This window comes from Rattus norvegicus, chromosome 6 (genome assembly GCF_021556685.1).
Source record: "Rattus norvegicus strain SHRSP/BbbUtx chromosome 6, alternate assembly SHRSP_T2T, whole genome shotgun sequence".
In the NCBI taxonomy this organism is placed as follows: Eukaryota; Metazoa; Chordata; class Mammalia; order Rodentia; family Muridae; genus Rattus; species Rattus norvegicus.
Window position 1 is genome coordinate 81,448,503 of NC_141539.1, and position 25,521 is coordinate 81,474,023.

Here is a 25,521-nt window from a genome sequence, read left to right on the forward strand (position 1 = left end):
TCCAATGGTTAGCTGCAAGCATCCTCATTTGTATCAGTAGGGCTCTGGCAGAGCCTCTCAAAAGACACCCATATCCAGCTCCTGTCAGCAACCACTTGTTGGCGTCAGCATTAGTGACTGGGTTTGGTGGCAGCATATGGGATGGATCCCCAGATGGGGCAGTCTCTAGATGACTTTTTCTTCAGTGTCTGCTCCACTCTTTGTCCCTGTATTTCCTCCCATGAGTATTTTGTTCTCCCTTATAAGAAGGAATGAAGCATCCACATTTTGGTCTTCCTTCTCGAGCTTCATATGATCTGTGAATTTTTTCTTAGATATTCCAGGCTTTAGGGCTAATATCCACTTATCAGTGAGTGAATACCATGTTCTTTTGTGACTGGGTTACCTCACTCAGGATGATATTTTCTTTTTTCTTTTTTTTTTTTTTTTCAGAGCTGGGGACCGAACCCAGGGCCTTGCGCTTGCTAGGCAAGCGCTCTACCACTGAGCTAAATCCCCAACGCCCAGGATGATATTTTCCAGTTCCATCCATTTGCCTAAGAATTTCATGTAGTCGTTGTTTTTAACAGCTGAGTAGTACTCCACTGTGTAGATGTACCACATTTTCTGGACCCAGCCATACCACTCCTGGGAATACACCCAAAAGATGCTCCAACATATGACAAGGACACGTGCTCCCTCGCTGCGTTTATTTTTTCATTTACATTGCTTTCAACAGCTTTCCTTGGTGCTAAGATATGATCTTCACTGTGTGACTCTGAGAGAGCGAGTTAAAACTCTGCCTGGCTATTCTTTATCAGTGTCTCCACAAGATACAACGCTTACCTCAGAAGGGACAAGAGATAGCTTACTGTGGAGCCAAATATGAGTGACTGTGTTCTGGAAACACAGAATAAAGTTACCCCAAATTTCATGATCTTGAAGTTTTTATTGTAATGGAACTAAGAGAGTCATAAATTAAGACACTTCTCAAATATATTGGTGGGGAGACTGGGTAGGCAGGTTGTAGCGTGGAGAAAACTCTGCTGGAGGCCTTGGATGCTATCTGACAGATCTTTGGTGGGAACTAGAGGTCTGTTCAAACATTCCAAAAACAATCTTATTTCTTAGTCGCCAAATGTTAAGTATGACACAGGAGCACCATAAATGAACTAAATGGCTAAAAATGCCCTCAAATAAATGTAATTTGGTTCTGGGCCCACAACATTCCAACTTCTCCACACCACTGAGTACATCAGTTAATTGACATTTGCAGACAGCTTCTTATCAGGAATTCTAGTTCACAGCAATTGTAGAAGTCTTTAGTCAGTATATCTTTCTCCTATTAGACTCCAGCAATATCTATGCTAGCCTTTTCACTGGCTTCTCGTGTCTTTCCCATGCCTCCTATGGTCTCTGGTCTGTTTCCTTATGCATATCAACTCTTGACTATTTTTCAACACCTGCTTATTGGTGGAACTATGCTCAGTGCAGAGCCCTTACCTAGTATGTGTGAGGGCCTAAGTTCAATTCCTGGTACCAAGGCAGGAAAACTAGTTTGAAAATGGCTTTTATTCCCCTAATTCTGCCTTCTGCTGGGAGACCACCTGATGAATCCTTAATTTCAGATCGTCCACTTTTCTATTCTACAGTGGCTTGTTGATTTTTCCCCTTTGCCTGTTTTCATTAATTTACTAGTCATGGAGACTTTAAAATCCAAGTGGGGACAGAAAGAAGACTCAGTGTGTAGGGTACTTATCACCAAGCCTCATGACTTGCATTTGATCTCCAGAACCCATATACCCATATTATAGAAGAGAACTGATTCTCACAGCTGCTATCAGACCTCTACATATACGTATGTGTACACACACACACACACACACACACACACACACACACACACACACACACACACACAGGAATACAAGTATATAAATGTAATCAATATATATAAATCTAGCTGAACAAAATCTGATGTTGGAATTATCTGTGAGTCTTTTCTATTGTCCTATTTCTTATTAATTTTTGATTCAGTGTCAGTCATCCTGAATCTCCAGATGACTTGGCCTTCCTCTAGAGAGGGTTTATCCCTTACTGGCAAGACTGAGCAGAAACTAAGCATCCTAAGCTAGGCAAGCCCAGCACTAGGTTGGGATTGGGTTGCAGTTTGGATAAAGTTCTGTTACTTTTGGTTTTCCTCTTTGCTATGGAATAGCACATTAGAACTTTGTGTTGTGAAAGCCGTATCTTTATGGAAACTTCTTTAGTCAACCCCATTTTAGCTTCTTAAATATCCCAGTTAGAGATTCTGGTAAATTAAGCTTTGCTGGGTTACTAGAAGGGGTGTAGGCATCCATTTTGAGGTCTAGAACATTCCAAAGACACTATTATTTTGACGGTCCCTCAGAGCAGGTATTGGCTATTGTTCAAGTCCACACAGAACTGCCTCCAACCACCCCCCCCACACACAAGTGACCACAGGCCATTGGTTCATCCTGCTGTTGCTGGCTCCTTTCCAGAATCCTACCCACTTAGTTGTCTTTGTCTCAGCTCCTCTCTGATACTTTGAAGCAAATGCTCTTTTGCAGTTTAACCAGCTTTTCTCGTTGTTCTTGGCAGGAGTGTGAGTCTACCACAGACTATTCTGCTTGGAAGCACACGTCCAGTGAGTCTAGTTTGTGTTATTGTAGTTTTCATTTCTGGAAGTTACAGACTCTTCATTCCCAACTCCACTTGGTAATTTTTATAGGATATATATACATATAATTTTTTAATCCTTTTTTCCCTCACATGTTTTAAGGCTTGTGTTTGAAACCTGCTTTCTGGTTGTCTGAATATCTCAAGTACTCATGCTCTGGTTTGGTGTTACTCCTGTGTGCGGTTACTTCTGTAGGCTGCAGTGTATGGTGCCTCTTTAACATGAGCACGGACTCATAGATATCCTCCATGCTTTGTTTCTAGAGGTATGTGAACTGCAGGTTCCTGCCCAGACACTTGGAAACATGTGTGAGCCTTGCACCACTTCTAAAGCTTGATTTGAAATTTACAGAGTTACTCAGATAATACTAATTTTTCTTGAAAATCCACATGGGGGCTAATTTTTGATTATAAATTTTGTAAGGGAAATCTTTTTGTCCCATTTATAGCTTGAATTCTATACTTCTGTCCTAGGGCAGGTCCCGGCTTTGGCTCCTCTGCCCTGATACGGTGATAACCAAACTCAACCTTACCCTTTGTGTTTCGCTTCACTGCTCAGGACTCTGTTGGTGGTGGATTTGAAAAATGATTGTCATTTTCTGTCTAATATTTTTAGTTTACTGTAGGAGGGACTAGGTAAATCATAGTGGGAAGCTACGGTCCAGCTCAAACATTCTCGAGGTTGAGAGAGAGGGGGGGGGGAAGGTGGGAGAAAGAGAGGGGGGGGGAGTTGTGCTGTAATTTAGTGTTACTTGTATACAGGAGTAAAAGGAGCAGTAAGTATTTACCTTCCCAGAACAATAACTGTAGCTCAGGCTCTACCGATACCTACAAACTTCTTCATTAAGAAGGAAAAAGTGATTGAACGCTCCAAATTAGCCCTGGCAAGAAAAATAACAGCTGCCTAAAATGAAGTGTTTGAGTTATAAGCCCTGTGCCACTTTTCTCTGTAGCCAAAGGCTTCGAAATCCTTATTCAATTAGCCATGTTGCTGGGGAGGGAGGGCCCAGTTGCCCTGAACAAGAGCTGCCTGGTGGTGACTGCCGTGTCTCTGACACACAAGTTCAGACCTTGCAACTCTGTTTGTGTTGTTTGAACTTTCTTCTCTGTTGTAGCTAGGGACCCACCATGGAATTTAAACACTTGTGTGGTCAGTCTGTCCCCTCAGCCATTGTGTGGTTAAGCTAACGAACTTTAACACTGGCTCTAGTCAGGCAAGACTTAGAAACCAGCAGCCATCAACAGTTCTAGTTTTACAAGTAAAACTATGCAGTTTATCTGTCTTTGTGGCATCTAGATGTTCTTGCCTGCCCAGTCCAACTACTCCATAAAATGCCTTCAAAAATACATGTGAAAATAGATAAACCAACACACACACACACACACACACACACACACACACACACACACACAATAACCCTTAGGAAGTGAGTTTCACTATACAATTTTATCTGCTCTAGCAGAAGCTTCAAAATGTATGCCTGTTTTAAAAGTTAGGTACTCAGCTAAAATGCAGAGACTGTGGGGTATGGCAGGCACGTATGCTGCCTCCTGTGCACTTCCCTTCCCCACCGCCAATGTTTTCAGTTGCTTAGGGATCCTCTTGACCGTGTCGCAAAGAATGTCTCAGAGCCGTGTGGATTATGCATACATTGGATTGCTAAGGACAAGTGCTGTGTTGAAATCTCTGGGCTTAACGTTTTGCTTCCAAACATAGTTTGCGTCTAAAATCTATGTGCCTGAAAAGAGGAAGCCAGCTTCTTCTGTAATTCATAAGCTAATTCTAAAGGCAGCGCTGAGAAATTCAAGTATGCTTGGGACGTTTCCACAGCAGTTTGATAGCAAGCACATCAGTGTTTCTGCTTTAAAGAACTGTACTTTGGTTAAATGTGTGTTAATCACTGATCATGACTTAGGGCCTTGATACATCATCGTTTGGTCACTTTGCAAAAGTAAAACGGTTTTGCATCTTAACTGTGGTCATCTCATAAAGAACAGCCGGATACTTACATGGGGTGACTAGAGGGATGGGAATACGTAAGCTTGTTTGCCAAGAGGACTGTCAGGGAAAGCTTTTAAAGTCAGACTTGCCTTTCAGCTGAAGCTCCAAAATAATCACTTTATTTCTACTTTTATAAAAACTGAACAAACGCGCCATATTCTAACTGTCAGCTTAAATATCACAAATATTATTGTCTAAATTTTAAGAAAATTGTCTGAGCCTCTTTCCTTGTGAGCCAGCTGTACAGGCCACCTACAGAAGTTCTCTGCTGCACAATTTGGTTTTCATGTGTACAGCAAGAAAGCCAATTAAAGTTGGAGTCTGTGCTCCGAGCACATCCTCCTTTCCAGTGAGTTCCTGGACTTTTATTATTTAATTCATTTACTCACCATTTAAATTGCAACTAAATCTACCTTCATTCATTAAAGTCTAATTCATCCTACCCACACAGCCAAGTTACTCTCTGCTCGAGTGCCTGGTGGAACCTGCTTGCAGCTCCCTATTAAGGGCCATTGTTAAGCCTCCTTATCCCTGCCCTGCCTCCCTCAGAATGCAAGTTTCTGGGGACCAGAGCCTCGCTCTTGTTCATTTCTTTGTGCAGGTAAATATTTGGGTATTCTTCAGTGGTGAAGCATATATTTTCAAATTACATTAGTTTTTGGTAACATTTGTATGATGTGTCTCGAAAAAAATTGAAAGACTAAGTCTTTGTTAAAATAGATTTATCACATCAGGCTGTCTAGCACTGGGACAGGACAGACAGGGTACCTGCCTGAAGCTTGTGACATCAATTTCAAGCAAAGGGTTAGTGAACACTGTCGCAGCTGATGATGCTAGTGTTTGGGGAACTTGTTTAGCTGGGTCATCATAACTCAGGGTTTCTTATGTAGTTATTAAGATGTGGTCTCAAAAGTCAGAAGTTTTAAAATCTCCTCTGCTAAAGTGAAGTCATGATTTCCTTTTGCTGACTCTGAAGTTTTTACAGTTTCCATACTCCTGAGCAGTCCAGTTTCATGCTCACCAAAGAAGAACAAGAACTAAATTGCTTTCCAGAACCAAGGACATGCAGCTTGGTGAATAAAATCCAAGTTTCAGCCAGTGTGGAGTTCTGGGCTACTTTCCAATGCTGCTGCATCTGCTTTCACTTCCAAAGTCACTCAGTTCCCACAAAATACCTGGAGTTCTGTGAATGCATACTGGGCTCACACACTTTCTTAGTCCTTCGGTTATATATTATTCTTTCAAACCCTGAGCTGTATTTGCAGATATCTGAGAGGAAAAGCAAATTTTGCATGAATATTGCTCCCCAAGCTATGACTCCAAAAATGAATATTTAATTATCATTTTATGCTTCTCTATGGTCTCCATCAGTTGCCGTCGTAGAGCATGTTGAAGATCCTCAGGCTTGAGGCGTGAGCTCTTCTGCAGAAGCAGGTCTGTTGTTCCAAAGGCTTTCTGAAATATTGAAGTTAGAATATTACTCCTTGTGAGTATGATATCACCACACTGAAAATCTTAAGTTGCTTTAAAAGCGTTTTCTTCTCATAAATGTACCTCCCCTTAACTGCATCTAACCAAATACACTTCTCAGTATAGTGTGTGCTTGGGAACTGTTTCTAGAGTGTACCTTGCAAAGTTAACCTTCTTGATTATGGTTGACTGCCTGCTGAGTGATTCATTTCAGGAGTGTCCTGTCTGTAATTTTCTAGGAAATGTTGCTTCTTTACTCATCAAGGAGGAGCAAACCAGAAATGCCAGCATTGTTTACCATGTGACAAACTCCATGATCTTAATGAAGTGTGGCCACACGCTGGTGCATGGCCAGATGAATCACATTTGTCTTAAAGTTGCAAAAGGTTAGGACACTAACTGTACTCATTTTCGACCTGAAATTCATCAGACAAGAAAGTGCTATTGACTCTTAGCTTTTACATTAAACATCTAAAATTCTCTTAGCTAATAATTTTTCACTTGGGATTATCTTTTCAACTCTAGGGTCTCCCATAGCTTCGAAACCATGTATGTAAAACACAAGAGTCTTCGTTTACAATGTTCACATTTGGGTAAAATAACAACATGGGAATTGAAGAATCTGAGTGTGTGCCATCAGCAGACATTTCCAACGCTGGAGAGGGACAGCCATTCCTTCTGTCCAGCTTGTCAGCCCCACTGTCCTTCTGTCTGCTTCGAAGAGCTGAAACCTACGTCATCATGGTTAATGTTTTGACAGATTTTATCGTAAACCTTGCTGTTGTAAATTCCCTTTGAGCCAAAATTTAACATGTTAAATGCTCACAAATGACTTCGACTGTTTGTGATCCAGAAAAGGAAATAATCGGATGTGCTATTTTAAATCATAGGAGTGGACAGTTTAACTCTTTCAGTGTTACAGATCAAGTTTTGGAAAAATTCTCCTTTGCTAAAGGCCTCTACATTACCACCAGAACCATATGTACACCTATTTGTGAGTAGGGCATTAGAAAAGATACCAAAGAGAACATTATATGATTTATGTGTTCTCGGTAAAATTTATAATCAAAATAATTCCTTTTTAAGTTCAAATGTAACACCTCCAAAATATGATCCACTTAAAAACTCTGGAGCAAACCCCTTCTTTACAGGTAGCTTCTCAGGGGGAGACCTCCATGATGACTTTTATCTGTTCTGACCACTCAGGGCATTTTAAAAACGTGATTGCAGTCATTGCTATCTCTAGGAGACTGCCGATCAAGATTCAGCTCTCCCTCTAAAGCATCTTCAATGACCATGACCATTAATATTTACCTATAAATGCGTTTGTACACAGGCTCCACTGTAGCACAGTAGTGATGACAAAAAGGAGTTTGTTACTCAGTTCTTTACCCTAGAATACCTCAAATCAACAAATATTTATTGAATGTCTACTGTGTGCAAATAACCCTGGGATGGGCAGGTTTTAAAAGCCACCCAACTTTTCAAATTGGCAAGTCAAAGCATTATTTTTTTTCAAGCATTGCAGAAGCCACTTTTGTGTCCTTAAGGACAAAGTGTACGAGGACGGCAAAGAAGAGAAGATTAATTCACAGCATGAAAACAGGAGAGAGGACACCCTAAAATAGCATCGGTGGACTGCATTGTGTGTTATGTATGTATGTGTGTATGTGATCGTGTGCACGAGACTATGTCATGTATGTATGCATACATGTCCGTATACATATCTATGTATTCATTCCAGAAAACTGTGAGTGTATTTGAGAGAAACAGCCTGTGATACAGTGACATGAAAATAGATATTAACATTTGAATATATTAATATATAAATGATGATGTATAATATTAATATTTAAATCCAGGGATTTGCTTTTAAAATAGGCTTTTACAGCTTGATTAGGGTTAAGTCCTATGATGCCAACCATCAAACCAAAATTGTTATTGTATTACAGAGCAAATATCCAACCTAAGTCTGCTGTTGTACAGGCCAGCTTACCCTAAAGTCTGCCATGGCGTGACCCCTAGTCAAAGGCTTGCCTTCTACATTGTTACCGCACAAGTTTCTGAAGAAGGGTTAATAAGAAAATTGCATCATAGTAAAATAAGCTACCTTGGAGCTAAATTTAAAGGTTGTCATGAGAAAGTAAATATAAAACTACCAGTAAGAAGCAAATGTCAAGGACTTCGTTGTCCTGCCCCAATATCTGCACTTCATTTTGTTAATTCTCATAAAGAAAACAGTATCTGGGATCATATCAAGTAACTGAATTTATTGTCTCACGGAGCTATTAAAGGGAGGCTGACTTCCTGTCCACTATTCCCGATGGTATTGGTTCTGGATCTTTTACATAGAAGATGTGTGCGTAGTTTGTGGTAGAGGTATTATTGAGATTTTTTTTTTACTAGGGGTATCTTATGTCAACTTAAAAAATATTTATTGAAGGGGCTTATTTTTTAAGGAGGCAGTTTTTTCCATCTATTCCTAGGCTAATGTTACATTCTAATGATAATCAAAACAGGCTCTAAATAACCTTCATTATCCAGAAGTTTTTCTTTTTTAAAGTCTGAAATGAATTCCTTGGTAATCTGACTGAGAAAATGCTGTTAAAGTTCTTAAAATCTTACATTTGCCTAATGGAATTGTTCGGTGTTAGGGTTACCTGTATCTCTTTACATCTTATTTTAGTTACTTGACACACCGATGATCTGGTTTATTATTTTCAAAGATTCCTGACTGCTCCGTAGTAGTAAATTTCCACAGTTGTTTCTTGAGATAACCAAACGACCTTCTTAAACAAGTACTTGCCATGTGTGACAATTCTGTACTGCTTTGGTGTCTTCCATTTATATTCTTGATTGTATTATAGATAAAGTCTTTAGATATATTTTAAATAAAGTTTCACATGTGTGAAATCTAATGCTTGTAGTCAAGCGTCTCTAAGTTCTTTCTAATTTCCACTTAATTCTCTCCTCCTGAGCTCCTTTGACCAAAGTTCTTTAATATTGGGACCCTCTTACCTAAGACCTAGCCTGGATTCACCTGCCCCCTTGTGGTGTTTTTATCCAAAAAGTTAATTAATTTTTGAAACCTGACAGGACACAGTCTGAGCCAAGAAACCTCATTCTTACTGTTTGGCAGCGAAGTCAGTCAGTGGCTAACATAACAAGACAAAGGAAATCATTTAAGCTTTTTATTTAACCCAGAGCCTAAGAAGGAGTTGGGCACACAAAGAATAAATGTCGTGAAATAACCTGGAGTAACTTAATTTTCTCTAGAATCTCTGTTAATGACCTGAAGTTTGAGAACTAAAGAGTCATTTCAAAAGTTTTTAAAATGCAACTTAAAATTCGTTCTATGTTGACGTCTTCCTTTTTTTCCACATGTGATGAGTCTGCTATTCCACCTAAATTTTAAGTAAAATTTCCAAGTCTCTTGTCAAAGATACACTCATACTATAAAAATAAGTTAACTATTGCATAATATATGATCACGTATTTTATATGCTTGACACAAATACGCTATTTGGCCTTCTTCAGTTACCTTAAGACTAATTATGACCCTTTTAATTGAAGGTGACAGGTTTTGTAGATGGGGAAAAGATGTGTGTGTTTAATGAGCCAACTCACCTTGTCACAAAATCAGAGTCATTTTTCTAGATGCAAGACTTAAAGATTATGCCTCTGGTTAATAAATAATAATGTAACAAAAAGGAGACGTGAAGAAAAGCACTTTTCACATACATACACAGTTTGTCTTTGAGATGGTAATAGATTATTGTTATCAACAAGACCCCAGATAGCATTCTAATGACGTCTTATTTCTGTTTATACTGGAACATTCCTAGCAGAAAAGAATTATCTTTTTCCTCCCCATTTCGTCCCCTTCAGGCCCATACCTATGCCTGGCTAGGTGGAGCTCAGAGAGACTCTGGCTTCCTGTCATCTCAGCTGAGGTCCGGAAGAAACAAAATGGAGTTCTACACCGCCCTGAACGGGCCGTGTTTCTACTGTCTACCACTGCTCTTTGGTTTCTCTTGAATTTATAACAGTTGACCTACTAACAGGTTCCCAGAAACAGGTTCAGAGTTTGGCAGGCAAACCCAACCTCTTTGTCCTTCCAAAGTACATAAATGCTAAACTGTGCTCGTGGTGAGAGAGAGGCATTCCAGCGAGGCTAAAACCCAAGTCTCTGCTCCCCAGAAGCCTGCTGCCATTTCTCCCCTAAGGAATGGTTTGCGAGTCCGCCCTTGGCATCATTTCTTCAGCCTGGATTAAGCACAGGTGACTGAGAGTCTGCCTTATCTTCACAAGGCATTAGTCACTCTATAAAAGTTAAATTTATTATGAAATGTCTTGTTTGCCTTAGCATATATCTTCTCTGGGAAGTTGGAAACAAAGGCATGTCCTCTAAGGCTCCACGCGGGGAAAGCACATCCTCCTTTGGAATTTAACCTTAATTTGAACCAAGATCTGTGAAAGAAAAGCACTTTGGTGTATTGTTCCCTAGCTCCACCTTCTCTCCCCTTATCTAAATGCAGCTACTTTTGTGGTTTTTCGACTTCACTTTTTTTTTTTTAAATTCTCCCAATTCCAAAGCTGGGTGCTTTCTCTGAGTTTAACATTTATCCTACAAAAGAAGTTAAGATAATTGTAAAATTATACTTTGGAGGTGAGTCATTTTATGCAGCCTTAATTCTGATGTTCTTGAAGTTGCATGAATTCTTGGACCATTTCTTCATCTTCCTTGCTGATTTGTTATTTTAGGGTACACTCTGCTTTAGGAGTGGGGCAAACAGCTTAGTGGCAGATGCATTCACATGCCCTTGGTTTGATCCTCAGCGCAGAATAAAAAGGAGGAAAGAGAATGTAAAAACGTTCTTATCTCCCCAAAATTTATTTTTCTGAAAGTCTTTTCTAAGACTCTGGAAATGAAAATTCTAATGGAAGTGTAGATAGTCATTTATTCTAAAATAATGATTTTTGTGTATTATGTCTCTGTCAACATTACTGATATAAAATGTTCTTAGCAAAAAGAGAAAAAAGAAAGAAAAACCATCTATAAATTCCTCTGACGGAATGCTTTATTACGTTAATGTGGCATTATATATTCCACTTATATGGTAATGCTGAAATTATTTAGATAGTTACGTTTTTGTTTTAATTTGGAAAGGAGGGAAGGTTGAAAGTATAGGGTGTATGTCTAATACAGTTAGAGAATGCATGAGATCAAATCAGAGGAGCATGGATCCCAGTACAGTCAGAGGAGATGTAATAGCAAACAGAGGATTGTTGTTCCCCACCCAAGCCCACCACTGTCTCAGCTTTAATTAACATCAGTTTAGTGATATTCAGCAATGACAACTCTTGTAAGTATACAGACGTAGACCGTCTTACACAGCGTTCCTGTGCACAGCTAACAGCCAGGAGAGCCTCCGCCCTTCTCTGGTGGACTGGACTCTGCTTCCAGGTTCCCTTGCAAAAGCCAGCAGGGTCTCAGTTCCTGTCCCCAGCCTATCAGCTTCATGTTTTCACACTCCAGATCAGTGACAGAAGAGAACGCACACCATACAGCATCCGCAGCCGTTGACAGAGTGGGAGGGCAGAACAAAAAACATTTCACTTAATGACCTCCACTAAAGTAGGGTTTTTAAGATCAAAACTCAAAATCTTCCAGCAGATGTGGATATCCTTTGGTGCAAAAACATTTATACATTATTTTCTGTCATTACTGTCTCACCAAAGCCACAGAATTGGGTGACAAGCACATCTCTTGTGTGTGTGTGTGTGTGTGTGTGTGTGTATTGTATGATCATGTAAACAAACACACACGTGCGTGAGCGCGCACACACACACACAGATTTTGCACCATGAAGTCTTTGTATGCTCTCCCTTTTTTCGAGCCTTTCAGGACTCAGCACCACCATCAACCCCATACGGGGTTTCAAAAGTACAGCCGTCTTGTTCATCGCTCAGCTGTAGCATATATATGACCCCATGAAATAAAGGATAGCGGCTGAAGTGGGACCAGACTCTCAAAGGCCTGTGCCCTGACTTCTCTGGTGAGAAAGCATGTGGACAGAGATAGTCATCTGGCAGAATATTCACAGCACTACATCGAAGTGCTGCTTCCACAAACATTTGCAGTGAGATGAACTGCAGAGGTTGAATGAAGTCTTCACATTGTGTTTTAGTACACGAAAGAAGACACAAGTTAAAAACTAAACTAAAAGAACCGAACACCATGATCTCCCTAAAGGAGGGTTTCCCAAGGAAAAAGCCCGGAGGGTGGATGCAAACTAAAATAAGTGGAAAAAAAAAAAACACGGCATTTTAGCCAATAGTTCCTACTTTTAAACCTACAATGCCAAGCAACCAGAGCTTCCGGGGACTAAGCCACGACCCAAAGACTATACATGGACTGACCCTGGACTCTGACCTCATAGGTAGCAATGAATATCCTAGTAAGAGCACCAGTGGAAGGGGAAGCCCTTGGTCCTGCCAAGGCTGGACCCCCAGTGAACGTGATTGTTGGGGGAGGGAGGGCGGCGATGGGGGGAGGATGGGGAGGGAACACCCATATAGAAGGGAAGGGGGAGGGGTTAGGGGGATGTTGGCCTGGAAACCGGGAAAGGGCATAACAATTGAAATGTAAATAATAAATACCCAAGTTAATAAAGAAAAAAAACCTACAAGGAACTCACTTAAGTCTGATGGTAGAACATCAAGGAGAAACCTGAGACTAATTATAATGTTGGTTATTTACCAGTCAGACAGACAGCAGTTCACTTTGAGCCACTCACTCAATCTATTAGCCCCCTATGTAACAAAACATACAAATTTTCTTTAGTTTTCCTCCTTTTCAAAAAAAGAACAATGTCAAAAATACTGCTGAATGTTCTTCACCAGGAGGGAAAAAATTGAAAATGTTTAGTACATACATATTCTACAGCATGCTTACCACGGACTTAGAAAAGTTTAATTCTTACCATTTCTAACCAACAAGTCAACCAACCAACCAAGACCCACTGTCTATCTTCCCCAGAAAGGAACCCATGCTTGAGCCAAAGCTCTAAAACCAGTCACTGCCTGACCCTGCATTTGATGCTGACCCCAACCAAACAGAGCATCAAAACTATAACCACTGTAGGCGTCAGTTATAGAATTAAATGCCCGATTAGGCCCCCTCAGCCTGACTGGTTCAGATGGTAGGCTAAAAGGCCTGTCAGACCCTAACTACTCTGCAGTTCCTCCTGGGTGGCAGCCATGGCTGCTGGGTTCATGATAATGGCTCCAAAGATCCTCTTTCCATCCGGGCTCCACCATGGTTATTTCCCAAGCCAGCTCTGCCCTGCTCGTGTTACCAAACCCTCTCGGACTCCCAAAACCACCAGACTACCTCCAAATCTCCCACGTCTCTAACTGTGTGTCGCTCTTGTGCTTACATTCAGCATCAGGTGTATGCACATTGATTTCTGTAATGATCAAATCCTCCGCACAAACAGACTGGACAACCTTAGCATTCGTAAATGCAGCAAAATCAAAGGCCCTGAATAGTTTAGAAATAAAGACATTTGCAACTTTCTCATACTGACGGAACCGTTGAAGGTCTTTGGCCAGGATGTCCTCCATATAATATCCAACAAACACCTTTTTGCTTCTCAGATGCTCATCTGGGAATCTTTGCTTAGAATCTGAAAGTTGACAGTCACACCATCATCTGCCTGTCAAATGTCCCTGTGACATTCTTTCACTTAGGTTTCATATTCCATAGCTTAAACACAGCCAAACTCTTTCAGTTTTAGAATCTATCTTGACTTGCACTGTAAGACCCTCTCCAAAGCACTGGAATTGTCTGTAAGATCCTCTTCGGTTGTTTTCCATGGGAAATCCAGTGCTATTAAACCAGATGTTACTATCACTGCTGAAGAAGCTCCTTCCTCCTCCATTTTCCTTTTGTTCACCAGTCATATACACTGGATTCCTGTAGTCTAGGCTGTGTGCCCTGGAAACGGGGCTGTGACTGTGCACGGCAATACTGCTCCATGGTCTTTTTGATGATATTCCAGTGTGCTCATTGTTACCCGGATAAGCTCAGACATTCTTGCTTTGTTCTCTGCTAGCTGCCAGGAAGCACAATGAGGAAACTGAGACAGCAAGAGAGCAGAGAATAGCCAAGCTACTGCTTCATGCCCACCCCAAGCAACACTTTACATGGCTATTAGTACAGATTAGCTCTACCACTTGTCTGTACTTGATTATATTCTGCTGACATTTAAATTCACAGTATAGAACAGGTTTCTTCATGGACATTATAAGTGAACAATGAACAATAAGTTCACAGTTTTAATACTTTTATATCTTAAACTCCAAGTTACTGATTTCCTTGGTTTGCGCGGCTGAGTATATATTTAACACAAACTTTCTGAAAAGAGAGCGAATGCCCTTATACAGCTATTGCCTCAGGGCTCTAGAGTCTTCCCAAGGTTAATTTCAGGCAACTATCTTCTCAGCAGCAGGTGCTTATCTATTCAGGAATCGATGATAAGTGCTATCAAAAACATTTCGTGATAGCACAACTGTACGAACAAGCCAGCTATGGTGGAAAACACCTGTAAACAGCACTAAACATGCAGAAGCAAGAGTATCATTAGTTCAAGGACAGCCTGGGCTACCTAGCAATTCCTTGTCTCAAAAAATGAATAAATAAATAAAAACCAAGCACTAGGGAAGAATCTGGGAGGTAGAGTGCTTCCTGAATGTAAGGTCCTGGGTTTGTAAGCATAAAGACGGTCGTCAGACAAAACTGAAGGGAGAAGGAAAAAGAACAGGCGCGGCGGGTGTGCGAAGAGAACGGTTTGGTGGTTGCTGAAATAAGGAAATGAGGGACAGAAAGCATGAAGGGTGGTTCCAGATGCCCTGTGCATCATCGTGGTAAAGGCTACTGAGTTTGCGAAACTGTAGCTGCAAAACAGACAAAAGACAACCAAGATCCGGAGTGTGGGGTGTATACAGTTCAGTGGCAAAGCAGACTCCTGTGCACAGGGGCTGCTGTCCAATCCCAGCACCACAGAAAAAGAAATGAAAGTGCATGTGAGTGTGTGCAGAAAAGTCTCAAAATCCTACAGAAATCCAAATATGTAAAGCTGTGCAAACCAGTTAGAATAATCAAGCATCAGACCACTCTATTAGTTATGAGTGCTATGGCTAGATCAGGCCTTTAGGTAAAACTATTAAGAAAAACGTATGGGGGTTGGGGATTTGGCTCAGCGGTAGAGCGCTTGCCTAGCAAGCGCAAGGCCCTGGGTTCGGTCCCCAGCTCCGAAAAAAAAGAAAAGAAAAGAAAAAAGTATAAAGTATTTATTTTATTGGTATTTATATGATTCTTAACCACAGAAGACTACATGAAATAACAAAGACAAACACAGTCCCTGGCTAACAAAGTCAGAATCTGATAGAATTGTGAGAAGTTTGGGGCTGGGTATAAGCGGTATATGCCTTTAATTCCAGGACCCAGGAGGCAGAGCCAGGCAGGGCTTTATGAGTTAGCAGTCAGCCCGCTCTACATAGTGAGTTCTAGGACAACTAGGGCTGCATAGTGAGACCTTGTCTTGAAAAAGACCCCTGCCTCCATAAAAGAAGTTTTTTTTGCTGACCTGTGGTGATGGGAGAAGCTAAAAGATAAGAAGCTCAACTGTAAAGCATCCAAGATTTAACCAATATATCAATTGCCTAATAGTTACAAAATAACTCAGTATAAGAAATGCACAGTTTAAGAAAACGAAGCATGTTCTCAGAGGATTTATTTCATATTTTGAGCAGCTTTTGGTTTTGTTATAATTAGGATATTTTTATTGTTTTTCTACAAGTATATCTTTCAGAGAGGATTCAAAGGAAAAAAAATAATAGGGGAGATAAGATGTCTTAGTTACTTCTATCGCTGTGGTAAATCAACAGGAGCAAGTGCGGGAAGCAAAGAGAAAGCACCAGACATCCTAAGAGTCTGGAGACTTTAAAGCCCACCACAGTGACACCCTCTTCCAACAAGACCACATCTCCTAAGCCTTTCCCAAAAGTCCCACCAACTGAGGACCAACTTTTCATGAGCCTATGGGGGCCGTTCTCATTCGGAAAGCCACAGGCATAGTAGTGGCCGGTGATAATTAAGTCAATATCACACCTGATTCTAGGGAAATGATGTTAAATAACACAGTGTCTCACCTCATACTGCCCAGCCCTGAAAGAGTAACAGCTGTAAATAGTTTTGGGGAGGCAGGGGCCACCATTATGGTGACAGGTCCAGAAGACCGGGGGAGAAGGGATCTTTTCCTGCCTCTAGGCTTAAGAAAGCTTCCCCTAAATTCCTGTGGAGTTTGCAGTTAAGGAGTCCTTCGTAACTTTCCTAAAAGTGATTTCTGCCAAAATGAGAAACAAAATCAAATGTAGAGAGCCAAGAAGGAGAGGTAGAAATTGAGTCAGTGGATAGAGACCATTTTCCCCAGGAAATTACTTTAACCATTCTGAAAAGATTTAATAATGAATTTCATATTGCACAGCACAATTACAGGCCGTCGGTGGCTGAGCTTCCTCTTTTTCTCCTGGGTCTTAGTGAATAATCGGTTTCCATTTGCACAGTGCTGAGGACATGAGTCCTTTCAGCAAGAGCTTATCCCTTAAGGAGGGTCCTAGCAGCACCTTCGTGTCATCCATGCCTTTGGTTCCCATTGCTCTCTTCTCCTCTTCATGTTCTGGGATTTCATAGTCTCTGATCCCAAGCGCCCCTCCCCCACAGTACCTGGTGGCTCCAGTATAACTTCTCCCTAAAAACAATCCACTAAGCTCAGTGACTTGAATTTTCAGCCCATGCTGCACGTGCTCCCTCTGAACACACACTCCTGTCAACACTGCTTTTCCATTCTCTCCTCTCCTGAGGAGCATAATAAACCTTTAACCCTGACATACTTCCACATCTCCTCTATTCATCCAACAGCGTCTTACTATTTGCCACGATTTTCATCTTAAAATGTCTCCCTGGCCAGGTAGATGGTTGAGTGAGTAAAGGTGCTTGTCAGCAACCCTGATAACCTGGTTAAATCCCTGGAACCCTCGTGGCAGAGAGAGAGAGAGAGAGAGAGAGAGAGAGAGAGAGAGAGAGAGAGAGAGAGAGAGAGAACAGACTCCTGATGGCATGTGGTGTACAGTCACACATATGTACACACAAAATAAACAAAATTAATTTGTAAATTCCAATATATCTTACCACTAGAACATTTTATTTTTTTCACTGTCAAAAGTATAGTTTACCATAATCACTCCAGCACTCTAAAATTCACCTGGGTGAGGATGCTATATCAAATCTAGGTCATTTCCCATATATTTCCAACTACTATATTCATTTGACTCAAATGCATATTTTATCTTTTTACTTTCTGTGAGACCCTTCATTCCCCCCTCTTGTTGAAGATAGATTTTTTTCTCACATAATATCTCCTGATTAGTTTCCCCTTCCTCCCTCCCAGTTCCTCCTCTCCTCCTCTTCCTTCCCAGACCCTGTCCCATTCTGTCTCTCATTTTAGAAAGCAAGCAGGATTCTAAGGGATAATAATATGATGTAATAAGGTAAAACAAAAATTATCACATATGAGTTGGATAAGACAAAAAAGTAAGTAAATAAATCAATGAATAAAAAAAAAAACCGGAAAAGTGCCCAAGAGAAGGCACAAGAATCAGAGACCCACTCATTCAAACACTCAAGAATCCCATAAAAAAAATCACTAAACTGGAGGCCATAAAATACATGTAGAAGACCTCGTTCCAACTCGTGTAGGCCCTGTGCATTCCACCTCAGTCTCTCTGCGTTCAGATGAGCCTTGGCTTTCCCTCCATCTTTAACACTGTCTAACCCAAACTGTGCAGTGAGCTGAGTTATATATGTGAAAGCTTATTCACATGATAGTATGTGGTTTTCTACCCTTTAGAAACCCAGATATACTAGATTAAATAGATATTACTCTAGAGTAACAGCATGCTACCAGATGGTCTTTACTAAATAATTAACCAAAGTTCACAGAAAAATAAAGCGGTACCATAGCTGTGACCACAAATATGTACTAACATAGAAAATATGGATAGAAAGTGCGTTTTAAAATTGAGTACGAAGTAAGAGGACCTCATAGAAATAGCCAAGACTCGAGACTTGGGACTTGAGAGAATGTCATGAAGCCGCTGTTTACTTCTGACGATAACACATTTGCAGAATCAATGTGACTCAGCCTCTGGAAACAGCTGTAAAACTCGGAAATTACACAAAATAGAATACAGCAAAGCCTGAAGCTCTGGGACAGGGCGTTCCTGCCACCAGCTGAAGACACACAGGCGGGGGGTGAGGCTGAGGCCCCCACTGAGGTGTTTGCTGATTGGAAGATTGAGTTGCACTGCATTCTTGAGTTTGTGGCAATCTGTAGGCTGGGTTCCTAGAAACAGAGTTCAGGTTTAAAGTCAGCACCTATAACACGAGAGGAAACATTAAAAGTATTATAGTTACCATCGGTTCACATACAATTTTCTTTCTAGACCCCTGACTGATTTCTGAGAGGCTAAGACTCCCTAGAAAGCTCAGAGAAACAAACACGGAGAAAGAAAAAGCTCGGAAAGTATTATTAGTCCCTTGGAACAAAGGAATAGAAAACCTGGAAGTCTGGTGAAGAGAAACACAGCATTTTATTTCCATCTTGAAATAGCTGTGCTCTGTGAGTAGGGCTAAATTAATTCTAAAGAGGCCAGCCTGAACTGCAGGGAAGTGTCTGGGACGCGTCCGCAGCAAATTTAAATCTCCTTAGACAATATCACCTAAAATCCCCACTGTTGTTCCACGGCCGGCGTTTTCCATTCAATTAGGAATATCCAAGAATGCCAGGAAATAAATTTCTCCACTAAAAGTCAAGAGAAAATAAAAGAGAAGCAGAAATAGACCCGGATACAAATATCGAGATGCTCGGGTACACAGGGACAGAGGGTGAATGGTATAGCTCGGAAGGTACAGTGTGTATCTACTGGGCACGACGTCCCGGGTTCATTTCAGAGCACATCGTACACTGTGATGCCAGCACTTGGGAGATAGAAGCAGGAGGTTTAGGAGTTCAGAGTCATTCTCAGCTACGGAGAGAACTCAAGGCCAGACAGTGCTGAGAGCCCACCTCAGAAATGTATGTATCTCAAAGCTAGAGAGACGACTCAGCAGCTAAGAGCATGCACAGCTCTTGCGGGGCACTTAACATCAGTTTCTAGCATCCACATTTGGTATCATACATGTGCATGTAACTCCAGCTCCAGGGGATCTGATAAATCTGACACACACACACACACACACACACACACACACACACACACACACACACACCAACTGAAGTTAATAATTCATCTAGACATTGTGGCATACACCCTTAATCTTAGCATTTGATAATCTGAGACAAGAGGAACCTGAGTTTCAGGCCAGTGTGAGGGTATTTCAGACAATAAACCACAACAAGAAATCTGAGACTTGGATAGATAGTTTTAGTAGCAGCGTGGAATCAGTGAAAAGGTGGCCTCCAGAACTGAGAGAGACCACTGGTGCCAGTCAAAATCAGAGGGAAGAAAGAGCATGGAAAGATCTAAGAGACATCAAAGACAGACACGTGGGGGGTGGATTAAGATTTATCATGTGTGTGTGTGAGTGTGAGTGTGTGTGCGCGCGTGTGTCTGTGTTTGAAGTCTGAACTCAGGAAAATCTGAGCTAACCTCCATGTGTGAAGTGATACAATGATATCATCTAGGTTTCCAGTGAAAGATAGACCTGTAAATCAAGGAACTAGAAAACACAGAACACATCCTAGCCAAACAGCTCCTAAAAACATGTATAAACGTATACATCTCCCTGCTAATAGAATTGAGGGAGGAAGAGAGAGGAAGCCACCTGTGTCCTGGGCCCTGAAGAGAGGCAAGGACTGCCTGGCAATGGAGGACAGACGCACAGTGCCTGCCTAAGCCCAAGATGCAATCTGGACTAAGTGCATCGCTCTCCTGTTCCTCATCACTGAGCTTGTTCCTAGCACCTGGTGACACCCAGAACTTTGTGGGAGGAGCAAGAACAGGAAGACAAACTCTGTTGTCCTGGAAAACCTGCTAGAATCTGAGGGAGGAGCTGAAACACTGAGGGAAAAAAACTTCAGCATTCCAGAGCTCACACTAAGTACATAGTGACAGTCCAGGCCACATCTGGAGGGGCTTCAAGTGTGCTGTGCACTGAAAATGACTAGGAAACAATAAAAACTCATTCTCCTCAAATACTGACTGAATTGAGTGAAAGTCCACACTAAGAGCCCGAGAGAAAGAAATCCATATCTGAGATATTTATCTCGGGCTTTAATTTTCATTTTATATAAAATGTGGCATTTATTGTTTGAAGAGATGGAAATGCATTAAAACAAAAAAAAATTACACGCAAAAAATTAAGTGATGAGGTCAACAGAACCGGATCCAAAGACAACCAAAATGTTAGGAGTACCAGCAACTTGAATAAGAAGGAAAAATTAAGGAAATAAATACAAGATAGTAAGACTAGGACTGAGAGCTGGCTTGTGAGAGAAACAGAAATCAGAAACAACAGATAACACCTTTCAAGCTCTATGAATAAAAAGACACCAACAACCTGGGATTGTTTTGGCCCCAGCTCCATCAGAATTGTGATACTACAAGAAGTGAGCCAGGGCTACACAAAGAAACTGGGGTGGGGTGGGGGAATGCAAGGTGTGGAGAGTGGGGATGGGTGGGGGGGAGACAAGAAAAAGTCAGTTGGTGGGATCAAAGGAGATAACGAGGTAACTTGAGGGAAATGTTTATCTAATCTGGCGTTGAGATGCCCATTATTCCTGAAGGAACTGCTCGATCTAAGACTTCACATAGATGGTCACCTGCAGTCTACGGATATCTACCCTTTGCGCTCATTTTGTCCTCTGTAAACAAGGGAAGGCTCCTCTCTCGCCCAAGCTTGAAGCAACTGTGTGACCCTCCAACTGAACAGCAATGCTTCCTTCTCTGGCGAGCATTTCCAGGCTAAACTATCCTTCAGAAACCACGGCTTAGTTCCTAACCGGATCGAGAATCTTCTAAGTATACCTCGCTTTATTTTTTCCTTTTTAACCGAGTCCTGTGGTCCTGTGGGGACCTGTACACTCTCATCCCGTGTTGCAACGTAAAAGGGCTTTTTTCTCTTTTTATGGAGGGAACTCTTACTGTTTACTCAGTTCTTACTGTGGAACTTCAGCCTCGAGAGAGTAGGTCTTGTTTGTACTCCCTGAAAGCTTTTATTCTGAATATTAGGCTAGAAATGATGTGCCAGCCCTGACAAGAGTTGACCAAAAAGACCTGGAGGTTCGTTTAAAAAATAGCGAACAGTAGTAGAGTCAAAACCCGTGATCTTTGACAAAGTGATTAAGGCAAGATTGCAGGTGGAGTAATGCGGAACGTTGACAAGAACACCCTAATTAATTACAGGCACAGGAGGGGTGACTCAGGGGTGAAATGATTATTGTGCTTGAATGGCTAAGAGAATAAAAATATATAGTAATTTTAGGGAGCCTTGTTATTGAAGAAAGCTTTTATTTAAATATGTGGATTATCCATCAAGTACCACGTAGACAAGTATAAAAGTCAACTGTAGTTCTTGTTTAAAAAACAATGAGTATGAAGTGTCAGCCAGTGGTGGCTGTGATGGCACAAACCATGAGGTCCTTTAGCAGAGACCTTGTCAGTGTCCCCTAGCAGAGACCATCAGGCACTGACAGTTGAGGGGGCTGAGTTTGTGGCTTGTTGAAAATAAGAGAGGCCACACACCAAGGGAATTGAGCATTTCCACTTAAGGTTAATACAGGATTGCGGATTGTGGTAGGTGATTGGTGGAAAATTCAGAACATAAACTTTGAATTTGGGAGCTGTTGGGATGCAGGGGTTGGGTATCTTCCTAAACCTTAACTTGAAAAAGAAAATTCAAAAATGAAGTTAAAACTGTGATTTGCAAAGAATAGGGAATTCTGTTACTTGGGGTGGTGGAATATTTACTATACTGTGGTTTTTCCCAGATACCTTGTTCTTATGTGGGTTTAGACAAAAACTACAAAGTGGTCTTGTTTTTGTCTGAGTCTTCTGGTTACAGAGTGGCTTCATTTAGGACTGGTGCTTGGTAAAATCAGTTGTTGCATAAGTTGCCCCTAGAGAGGAGACAGGACTCCTCCCACCAGATCTAATGAAGTTTATTTCGATATAGAAGTAGAAATAGCCAGTTGAAACAGGTACCCTGGAGGGACAGACCACAGGTGAAATCATCTTCTATATAAGATCCCAACTACAACAGGAGATGAAAAAGTGCAGAGGTTTACGTCAGCTAAGAAGCTGTTCGGTGTTTCCACAAAGATGGTGTCTTTTACTAAGTCATCTGTTGTATTAAATTACAAAATGTCACTTTCGCTGTGTATCATGAAGTCGCCAAGGATTTAGGAGTGTGCGTCCTTTAGCCTCTAAAAATATGGAGTGGGTTGCCATTTTATGAGTGATACAAATTGTCTTTCTCCAAATACTTAGGCTAGTTTAAATATTAGTCAATACAAATAATTTGTAACTTTATTTTGAGTTTTGAACTGCATCTCTCATAGAAAAACAAAAAAACAAACAAAAAAAAAAAACATTGCCATTTTCCAGAGCTAAATAGAACATCAGCCAGTGACAATACCCACCCATAAGACAGTCCTTCTGTATCCAGAGCAAGAAAATCAACACTCCCAGCCACCACCAAGAAAAAAAAAAGTGCATTCCCTAGTCCTCTGGAATTCTGTTTACGGGCGTCTAAATTACTGGATACTTGTCTCATTCCTGGCATTAGGTGTGATAAAGAGACAACTCACTCAGGGGCAGCAGCAGTAGCAGCAGCAGCAGCAGCAGCAACAGCGGCAACAACAGATTCTGTGCATGCCACATAGCCCATGCTCTTGGAGCATCAAAAGGAGATGAAGCCTGATTAACCATTTTGAAACCTATCGGATGAGGAGAAGTCCTTACAAAACAACTTTTATACGCTTTAATTAAAAACGTGTTCCGGCAGCTCAGAGCTGAATGGACTTCAGGGGGAGCAGGGCTGAGCCGGTTGCTATGACGACACCAAATCTTTTCCCGCCAGGCCCTTCCTCATCAACACACTGACTAGCTACACCACCACCAACCCCCTGCCCCCCCCACACCCGCCCCATTAATTTGCTTCTGTGCTATCTTTCACTCCCTGGGTCTGTCCCCTGGCTACGGAGGCTGTAGAAGGCTGAGTGCCTCCTGACGCCTCTGTGGTTGGACTCACAGCCTTCTCTTTTAGGCTCTCCCTTTCCCTAGTGACTTCAGTGCTCTGTGTTCCTTTTAAAACAAGTTACTTTCCTGAGCTTAAAACTACCTTATTATTTTAATGATAATCTAGTAGTCACTGTTTACAACCCCTTGTTACAAATCCAATATACCAAATCATGAGTACGACTGACAAGAATTTCATGAAGCAACAGCATTTATATTTCGAGTCACCAGTTGGCTGCCTGTATCTAGAGGGACTCTTTGCTCATGCCCAGTACTCCTCTGTGTTGCTGAGGATGCCCTAAAGAGAGGCATTCTCCATTAAAGTCAAATTGTGCTTCCCCCCCTCTTACAAACACTTTTATACGTGTTTTAGTATTGGCCTGCATGCGCATTTGAGCACCACTTGGGTGCTAGGAATCAAACCCTGGTCATCTGTAAGAACAAGGCATGCTCTTTAACCCGAGTTCTCTCCCCAGACTCAAGTCGTGCTTACCCTTAAAATCTCAGCTTATTGTCCAAACAGCACTATCTGGTAACAATGTAAGAGAGGCCAGACAAGGGGACACATGTCTATAATCCCAGTACGTGTGCGTCTGAGGCAGGAGATTGTGAGTTTGAGGCCGTCCCGAGTTCATTTTGAGATAAGTGAGACTGCATCTCAAAAACTGTAAGTAAAAAGAACACTATAGCATGGATGGGAGAACAGATGCTAGGGGCTGAGGTGGGAGATTGCCTTATTTTATCTTAGAAGGCTTTAGAGAATATCTTCAAAATCGTGCGTGGCATACAGGAAGTCAATAGCACTTCACAGTTCCAGTGGTACAACCAAGAATTGGGTAGGACTCAGCCCTCAGCAGCCACCTCCAGGAAGCTCGTGCCCTTGTTACACTCAATGGCTTCCTATCGATTGTGACATTACTAGACAGCTTCCTAACGTTGCCCTTTGAATCATCAGGGGCCTCACAGCCTTTCACTTGGATTGTGAGTCCAACTTAATGTCTCATCCATTCTGTTATAGATGATGAATGAGCTGAATGGAATTGAATGGAGATTATTTCTCAGTATTCCTCTTTTCCTCTACAACTTAATCATTCTAAGAATTATTATGACTATGACTACCACTTGAACTATTAGTTAGACGAAACAAGCACTCCCTCTCTGCTTGCCGGACTCAGCAGAGACATTGCAATTCAGGAGTCAGGTGTAGCCTGGGGAGTTAATCCTTGGTTTGCTATGGCCCATTGGCCACTACTATACAGAGGGGATGTGAATCTTTCCATGTATCGGAAGCTTCAGCTTCCAAGTCTCTACGAACCATAGAGAAGTATTATGTCTCTCAAGAAGTTTCACAAAGATCTGCCTTAACTGCTTGCTACGTAAAACTATGCCTGATAGGCTACGTGTAAATCTGAGCCACAGTAACAAATATTACGGAACGAAAGAGGGTGGGGGGCATCCTATGACTGACTGGTCGACATAAACCTTTCTTTAAAAGTAGATGGGCAACAATGACTAACTTTTGGTGGTTAATCTCATAAAGTTACTGAATCTGTTATCGAGAATAATGGTACCATTGGAAGGAATTTGACATTTAACTTCCCTTTTCTCCTGTTAGTATCTGGAGTTGGAAAGCAGTGCTTGTCTATATTATAGGTGTTTCCTTCTGTAGGATGTTCTGTCTGGATCAGTCTTAGGTGGGGACTAAAGAAAGTGCATTTAAATTGTCTGGATTATCAGTTAGACAAGGTTTCAGGTACCTGAAGCAAGTTTGAGATAATGAGAATGCATACTCAAAAGAGGCACACTGGAAATATCTCAGCCGATTTCATTATAATGTGGGAGAGAGGTGGGGATTCTTTGGCAAAAGTGTCCTATATCATACATGCTTAATCACATGCATGAACTCAAGAAGTCCATCCTTACCATTTAGATCTATTCCAGATCAGGTTGGGAAACCTTCTGAGAAGTGATCTTACAGGATGAGTGGACTGAAGACAGAACGGGTC

General features: G+C 41.4%; 1 protein-coding gene and 1 long non-coding RNA gene across 5 annotated transcripts in view; one reads left to right on the forward strand and one right to left on the reverse strand.

Moving 5' to 3' along the window:
- The first annotated feature begins 2,541 nt into the window (after positions 1-2,541).
- Positions 2,542-9,077, forward strand: LOC148005258 (uncharacterized). 4 transcript variants are annotated; one of them, XR_015623064.1, is made up of 4 exons: positions 2,542-2,647; positions 6,053-6,115; positions 6,391-6,537; positions 6,677-9,077. It is a non-coding gene; the product is annotated as an uncharacterized LOC148005258 (long non-coding RNA). The 4 variants fall into 4 exon arrangements; XR_015623063.1 differs by having other exon boundaries at positions 2,567-2,718; XR_015623062.1 differs by lacking the exon at positions 2,542-2,647 and adding an exon at positions 5,133-5,282.
- The window catches only part of Foxa1 (forkhead box A1), a 35,777-nt gene continuing 12,945 nt past the window's right edge, over positions 2,690-25,521 (reverse strand). Inside the window, exon 3 of the mRNA XM_087552287.1 lies at positions 2,690-6,136. Coding sequence (XP_087408413.1) covers positions 6,081-6,136 — 56 coding nt within the window. The 3' untranslated portion in view covers positions 2,690-6,080. The remainder of the gene's footprint in view (positions 6,137-25,521) is intronic.